Source organism: Corythoichthys intestinalis, chromosome 11, assembly GCF_030265065.1.
Source record: "Corythoichthys intestinalis isolate RoL2023-P3 chromosome 11, ASM3026506v1, whole genome shotgun sequence".
In the NCBI taxonomy this organism is placed as follows: domain Eukaryota; kingdom Metazoa; phylum Chordata; class Actinopteri; order Syngnathiformes; family Syngnathidae; genus Corythoichthys; species Corythoichthys intestinalis.
In genome coordinates, this window is record NC_080405.1 from 52,021,131 (window position 1) to 52,029,847 (window position 8,717).

The 8,717-nt window shown below is 37.8% G+C and overlaps 1 protein-coding gene across 1 annotated transcript in view; it reads left to right on the forward strand.

The window, feature by feature from the left end:
- Positions 1 to 1,085, forward strand: part of LOC130924117 (C-terminal binding protein 1) — a 32,732-nt gene extending 31,647 nt beyond the window's left edge. The window contains exon 11 of the mRNA XM_057850464.1: positions 256 to 1,085. Coding sequence (XP_057706447.1) covers positions 256 to 454 — 199 coding nt within the window. The 3' untranslated portion in view covers positions 455 to 1,085. The remainder of the gene's footprint in view (positions 1 to 255) is intronic.
- The last annotated feature ends 7,632 nt before the right edge of the window (positions 1,086 to 8,717 follow it).

An 8,717-nucleotide genomic window follows, 5' to 3' on the forward strand; every position in this document is an offset into this window, starting at 1 on the left:
ACATATCTTAATAAAGAACTGAATATTTCATGCAGTGTTCTAATTTTTTCACATGACTGTATATCACTCAAATATGAACCTAATTAATTTAGGTTTGAGTAAGATAAATATAAAATTATAATCATTAATGGAAAAAAAAATCTCTTCACATTAAGGGTGATGGTTATCGGGCCAGCAGGCTTTACCATTCAAGTGTGACTTTTTTTTTTTTTCATGGAGTCGGCAACCCTAACCACAACCTTCTTTTTCTACCAGGTACCCCCCACCAGGGGTGGTAAGCATGACCGCCGGTGGCCTCCCTCCGCCTGTGGAGGGCATAGTGCCCAGCGCAGTGCCTGTCGCACATCCCCTCCCGCCGGCCGTGGTGCACCCACCCCACACGCCATCGCCCGGACAGAACGCTGTCAAGCCACCAGAGGGCGACAGAGAACAGCATCCAAACGAGCAGCTGTAGTTTAAAAAAAAAAAAAAAAAAAAAAAAAGCACAGCAGAGAAAGTCCACTAAGTAACTACTGACTCCAAAAAGTACATGACATTGGCACGCGCTCGCTTGTTGACCCTCCAAAGAGAGCCAAGAAGATTGTCAGGAAAAGGAAACAAAGAGGTCGGATGCTCACCTATCCTGAAACTGAGGGAAAAAATACTTTTGACTGTCGTGTGTCCAAAATTTCCCACCGTTCTCGATTTTTTTCCTGTCATGCCCTGGGTGTAGGCGCAAAAAACAAATAATCGGATATAAAATGAATGTAAGTATGCAGTTTTTAGAGCAGTATTTCCCAACCTTTAAAGCAAAGTTGTCACAAAAAGTACACAATAGCACTGACGGTATTAGACGTCCAATTTAGGGCTGCAGCTATCGATGACTTTAGTTCGACTCATCTATCAACGAGTTAGTTCGAATAATCGAGTAATCGGATTCAGAACATTTAATGTGTTGCAGAATACAAATTAGGAGATGTAAAACAAAGGCTTGCTAAGATTACACTTTTAAAAGAGCATTAAATGCGAATACAAAATAAAATTCCCGAATGTTTCTTTAAACTATGCAGGATTGCCTTTTCATTTCCAAAAAAAAAAAAAAAACAGCTTAGCTTCAAACGGTATAAAAAAAAAATTAACAAAACAACAAAAGAACAGGCTAACTTACATAACAAAAGTCCACTAGCTCAAATGCTACAAAATGCTAACGATTTTTAATTATATTGCTCTTAACAAATTGTTCAAACACATATTCTCACAAAAAACGGCGAAATATGCCTATAAGATAAATTACGAATGTATTTAAAAACATTAGCTCAAACAAAAACTTTATGTTGGTCTTAACTGGGAGCAGCTGGATTCGGAAATGTTAAATGACATGTCATTTTCTCTGTTACCACTAGAGGGCTGTGTATCCACCCATATCAATAAAACTAAATGCAAGCACTTTCAAACCATTACAACACCACTCTTAATTAATCGAATACTCAAAGCAGCAACATTTGATTCGAAGCGTTGTTCTAGGGCTGCAGTTGTTGATTATTTTAGTCCTCGATTAATCTATGAACTAGTTAGTTCGAATAATCGAGTAATCGGATAAGGAATATAGAAAATCAAAATACCTGAGCTGAGCCTCAAACGGTATAAATAAATAAATAAATGATCATCTAAATACAACAAAAGAACTATTGGCTAACTTACATAGCAAAGGTCCGCTAGCTTAAATGCTTTGAAATACTAACTTTTTTTGTTGTTTTTTTAACAATGTTCTTAACAAATGGTGCAAACACATATTCCAACAAAAACGGCTAAATATACAAATGAACCAAATTACGAATGAGCTCAGACCAAAACTTAGCTTATGTTGGTCTTAACAGGGAGCAGCTGGATTCAGCCATGTGAAATGAGTTGTCATTATCACTGTCGCCACTAGAGAGCAGTGTATCCACCCGAATGAATAAAACTAAATGCAAACATTTTCAAAACAAACCATTACAATGCACTTTAAATAAACGAATGCTCAAGGCAGCCAAATTTAATTGAAATCTTTTTTCGAATTACTCGAGTTAATCGATTAATCGTTGCAGCAGCTAATTTGTTCTAAATGAATTACTCAAGTTAATCGATTAGTTCAGCACTAGTCCAATTGATTTTGACTGACATTTTGACCTCTCAGTCAAAATAAATTGGACATCTCGAGCCGTCAATCGAACCCAATGAGAAAACGTATAAACTATTCTAGTGCTGCAACGATTAATCGATTAACTCGAGTATTCCATTAGCAAAAAATATTCGAATTAAATTTTGTTGCTTCGAGTATTCGTTTAATTAAAGTGGCGTTTTAATGTTTTTTTTTTGTTTTTTTTAATAAAGTGTTTACATTTTGTTTAATTGATTAGGGTGGATACACTGCCTTCTGGTCTGCCTCTTTTTACATGGCTGAATCCAATTGCTCCCTGTTAAGACCAACGTAAGCCAAGTTTTTGTTTGAGCTAATGATTTTTAATGCATTCATAATTTAGTTTATTGGTATATTTAGCCGTTTTTTGTAGGAATATGTGTCTGAAACATTTGTTAAGAGCATTGTGAAAAAAACTTTAGCATTTCATAGCATTTAAGCTATTAGACTTTTTCTATGTAAGTTAGCAAATTGTTCTATTGTTGTACATAGATCCTCATCAAAAAAAAAAAAAAAAAATTATGCCGTTTGAGGCTCAGCTCAGGTATTTTAATTTTTCATGTTCCTTATCCGTTTACTCGAGAATTCGAACTAGTCCATCGATTAATCGACTACTAAAATATTCGATAGCTGCAGCCCTAAACTATTCTAGTGGAAAATGTTGGACCTATCTATGTTAAACAATGACATCTTTTTAAAACGATATCTTGATTCTCGGCGGAATCAAATCAATAATCTAGTGGCAATGAATCAAAAAATATTGACAAATTGTCACACCCCTTACTGACACTTATAACTAGGGGTGTGACAATATATCGAAATGGTGATTTCGATATATCACCATATATCAATATTGTTTTAAAAAAGCTGTCAATGTCTAAAAAAGAAAGAAATAAAAATGAACCAACAATTTGCTACCAAAATCTTCCACTATAATAGTGTCTCAATTAACTCTAAGGCTGCATTGACGGTGCTTGATGCCCAATCCATTTAGACTGGGAACGTTCGTTCTTTCGAAACCAGAGCGTTCAGTCATTTTGTCCGATTTTCAGGGCATTTACAGGTCACTTGCTGTTGATTTTAGGGCATTTACAGGTCATTTCCTGTTGAGTTTGAGTCACTGCCTATTCATTTGGGTGATTCCCAGGTCACTTCCTGTTCTGTAACTCAAAATAAACAGGAAGGGACCCATAAAATACCCCAAAATCAAAAGGAAGTACCGTAATTTTCCCACTACAAGGCGCACCTGACTATAAGCCGCAACCCACCAAATGTGAAACAAAAACAGCATTTGTTCATAGATAAGTCGCACTGGACTATAGGCCGCAGCTGTCCTCACTGTATTATGGGATATTTACACCAAAAGATATTAACCGGTAACATTTCATTAGACTGGGGCATCATACAACGGTCAGAAGACCAAATGAACCACCATGAAGCTTTGAACCAATTGGCTGCTAAGCTTCAGTGCTTCAAGAAGCTTCATTTGGCCATCACTGCTCCCTTGGGGGAGACAGTCAATCTCTTCAGCAACCTGCTGTCAACAGTTGTTGTCCAACATGCCTCCTAGCATGCATTGCAGCGCAACAGGTGTGAATAACAATCAAAATTCATGTTCTGTGCTCATTATTTATTCAGTTGTTGTTCCAGTTGTTTCATTATTGCTAGTTATGTTATTTGGTAACACTTTGACAGTGGCACCATAAGACTGTCATTATGACATGACACTGTCATGAGCATTAATAAATGCTTATAACAGATGTCATTTAGTGTTATTCGGCAAATTATCTCACTTTTGAATGGATGTAAAGGATCCGAGCTGGACATAAATGGAGTTAGTAACATAATTTGCCAGATGACACTTAATGACATTGTCATAAGCATTCAGTAATGCCCATGATAGTGTCATGTCATAATTATGACGGTCTTATGACAGTCTTACGACGCTGCTGTCAAATAAAGTGTTACCAAATACCATAACAAGCAATTAATGAAACAACTGGAACAGTAACTGAATAAATAATTAGCACAGAACATGAATTTTGATTGTTATTTACATCTATAGTGCTGCAATGCACGCTAGGAGGCATGTGTTGCCTATTAACCCCCCCCCCCCCCCCCCCCCCCAAAAAAATCAACAAATAAGCTGCACTGGACTATAAACCGCAGGATTCAAAATGAAGGAAAAAAGTAGCGGCTTACAGTCCAAAAATTACGGTAACTGAAAATCAACAGGTAAATGACCTTAAATGGCCCAGATTTACCTCATTGCTTGGCATTGGCTTCCACTGACGGCCATAGTTCATTCGTTCATTCGCTGCCATCCCTCCCACTTCAAACGGATTGAACGTCTACTAGTGATAAACTCATTCCAATTCACAGCAGAAGCTTGTTTTTCTGTTTATTAGTTGTAGAATATCCTAGTATGATTTCGTGACCAATGTATCGATAATCGGAGTTTGAGCACCCTCCAAAGATTTTCTATTAGGTTTAGGTCTGGAGACTGGCTAGGTCATGCTAGAACCTTGATATGCTTCTTACAGAGCCAGTTCTTTGTTTTCTTGGCTGTGTGCTTTGGGTCATTGTCATTTTGGAAGACCCAGCCACGACCCATCTTCAATGCTCTGACTGAGGGAAGGAAGTTGTTCCCCAAAATTTCACAATACAAAGGCCCCAGTCATCCTCTCTTTAATATAGTGTACTCGTCCTGTACCATGCGCAGAAAAACACCCTCAAAGCATGATGCTACCACCTCCATGCTTCACAGTAGGGATGGTGTTCTTGAGAAAGTACTAATCATTCTTTTTCCTCCAAATACGGTTGGGGAATTATGACGAAAAAGTATTATCTTATGCTCGTCTGACCACAAAACTAGCTTCCATGACTCCTCCGCATCATCCAAATGGTCATGGGCAAACTTAAGTCTAGTGCGGCAACGATTAATCGATTAACTCGAATATTCGATTAGAAAAAAATATTCAAATTAAATTTTGTTGCTTCGAGTATTCGTTTAATTGACGTGGCATTGTAATTAGGGTTGTTCCGATCATGTTTTTTTGCTCCCGATCCGATCCCGATCGTTTTAGTTTGAGTATCTGCCGATCCCGATATTTCCCGATCCGATTGCTTTTTTTTTGCTCCCGATTCAATTCCAATCATTCCCGATAATTTTTCCCAATCATATACATTTTGGCAATGAAAAAAATGAATAAAACTCAGACGAATATATACATTCAACACACAGTACATAAGTACTGTATTTGTTTATTATGACAATAAATCCTCAAGATGGCATTTACATTATTAACATTCTTTCTATGAGAGGGATCCACAGATAAAAAGACATGTAATTCTTAAAGGATAAATGTGACCTTGTATATTGTGACTAAATATTGCCATCTAGTGTATTTGTTGAGCTTTCCGTAAATGATACTGTAGCCATTTAACTTCTGTCCAAATGCATGATGGGAAGTGCAACCATGACTGTGCGTAGTGGTACCAATTGATATATCTTCTCTGCGTTGGGAAATAAAATAGGGTGTTAAGAAAAAGATCAACTATCTTTCTTCCCCACATTGCTTCCCATGATATTTGTAATTGTTGAGAGAGGGATTGTAAGGCTTTAGCCAATTAAACAAAAGCTTCAAAGGCTGGCAAAATTATCTCATTTAACGTTGCCTTTTAACTCCATGTATACGTAAAACGGTGCCATTATAGACTGAACGCGACATGATAGCCTGTGTTTAAGCCAAAACTAAAGACTCTGGATAAGTTTAAGACATTTTGTCTGTAACATTAAATATAATTAGAAAACGATTTAATTAAAAAAAAAAAAAAAAAAAACATTTAAAAAGGCATGTCCGATGTTTTTTTGCCGATTCCGATACTTTGAAAATGACGTGATCGGACATCCCGATCGATCGGGACATCTCTAATTGTAATGGTTTATTTTGAAAGTGTTTGCATTTCGTTTTATTAATCAGGGTGGATACACTGACATCTGGTCCGCCTCATTTCACATGGCTGAATCCAGCTGCTCCCTGTTAAGACAAACGTAAGCTAAGTTTTTGTTTGAGCTAATGTTTTTTTTAATGCATTTGTAATTTACTTTATAGGTATATAGCCTGAACCGTTTGTTAAGAGCATTGTAAAAAAAAAAAAAGTTAGCATTTTATAGCATTTAAGCTAGCTGACTTTTGCTATGTAAGTTAGCCAATTTTTCTTTTGTTGCTCTTAGATCCTTATTTATTAATTTTTTTGTACCATTTGAGGCTCTGCTCAGGTATTTTAATTTTTTATGTTCCTTATCTGATTACTCGATTATTTGAACTAACTAGTCCATCGATTAATCGACTACTAAAATAATCGATAGCTGCAGCCCTACTTAAGTCTTGACTCTTTTGTCTTGACCATGTTACAAGTTTGATTCTTACTGATTGTATGGGGTGGACAGGTGTCTTTATGCTGCTATCGAACTCAAACAAGTGCATCTGATCCAGGATATTACATGGAGTGGAGGTGGACTTTTATTAGGCGGACTAACAGGTCTTTCAGGGTCAGAATTCTAGCTGATAGACAGGTGTTCAAATACTTATTTGCAGCTGTATCACACAAATTGTTAAACAATCATGCAGTGAGACTTCTAGATTTTTCTTTTTAGATTCTCTCACAGTGGACATGCACCTACGACGAAAATTTCAGACTCCTCCAACCTTCCTACTGTTCTGAAAGCATTAACATTTTGAAAATTAACTCATTGGCCACCATTGATAGGCCACACCCCCGAAACGTCACAATATGTTGCTGGCTTGGACAGAAAAAAACAATGCATCATTTGTGGTAAAACTATCGTTTTGGTGACATTTGAGGTTGGGAATCACTGTTTTAAGACTGCAGACGAGAAAATGCCGAAAAAAACTTGGCCTACTTTAAGCTCTATCTGTTTTTTCCTTAACAAACCACACCTGAAACAGAGGCAGCTTTTATTGCAAACCATCTCAGGAACTTCAGTTTCTGCACTTGTTCTTCTACTGACTTCATTTCCTGCCGTTTAGTGCTTCTTTTTACCGTTCTTGGGAAATACTCGCCTTTCTTTCAAACTTGACTAGCTTCGCTTGTTTGCTTGTAGTTTGTACAGAGCATGCGATTTCCGAGGGATGAACGGTTGTATAGAAAGGGCGAAATGGTACGCTTGGCGTTGAGATTTTCGACACGAGGCGATGCACTTCGGCTACGTTCACGCTGCAGGTCATTTCTGATTTTTTTGCCCATATACCAATCTGATATGCTACACATATCAGATTTTTTTCACGCGGTATGAACAGTCTATTTCGGATTTTTTCATATGCGATCTGGGCTCATTCGTATGAGGCTAAAAATCGGTTGTCTATGGAGTATGAATGCATATCAGCTACAAGCCGACAGAGATCCCTTGCATTGTGTTAGAAATCTGCCAAATTTTTGCTCATGCATTTAAACTGTGATCTAACTTTGTCTGAAAATACTAAACATTTCCAGTAGATTGTTTTCAGGTCAAGATTGACCCATTTTTCTAGTTTGGCATCTCAAAAGTACCATTGATTTTTGCAAGTGAAAACCGGGTCAATTCTGCCCCAATACAATACGAGGGATATATTGACCGGCCAGTATACAGTGGGGCGAATAAGTATTTAGTCAACCACTAATTGTGCAATTTCTCCCACTTGAAAATATTAGAGGCCTGTAATTGTCGACATGGGTAAACCTCAACCATGAGACAGAATGTGGAGAAAAAAAAACAGAAAATCACATTGTTTGATTTTTAAAGTATTTGGAAATCATGGTGGAAAATAAGTATTTGGTCAATACCACAAGTTCATCTCAATACTTTTTTATGTACCCTTTGTTGGCAATAACAGAGGCCAAATGTTTTTTGTAACTCTTCACAAGCTTTTCACACACTGTTGCTGGTATTTTGGCCCATTCCTCCATGCAGATCTCCTCTAAAGCAGTGATGTTTTGGGGGTGTTGTTGGGCAACACGGACTTTCAACTCCCTCTGCAGATTTTCTATGGGGTTGAGATCTGGAGACTGGCTAGGCCACTCCAGGACCTTGAAATGCTTCTTACGAAGCCACTCCTTTGTTGCCCTTGCTGGGTGTTTGGGATCATTGTCATGCTGAAAGATCCAGCCACGTCTCATCTTCAATTCCCTTGTTGATGGAAGGAGATTTTCACTCAAAATCTCTTGATTTATGGCCCCATTCATTCTTTCCTTAACACAGATCAGTCGTCTTGGTCTCTTTGCAGAAAAACAGCCCCAAAGCAAGAGGTTTCCATCCCGATGCTTCACAGTGGGTATGGTGTTCTTCGGATGCAATTCAGTATTCTTTCTCCTCCAAACACGAGAACCTGTGTTTCTACCAAAAAGTTCTATTTTGGTTTCATCTGACCATGACAGATTCTTCCAGTCCTCTTCTGGATCATCCAAATGCTCTCTAGCGAACCGCAGACTTGCCTGGACGTGTAATTTCTTCAGCAGGGGGACACGTATGGCAGTGCAGGATTTGAGTCCCTGGCGG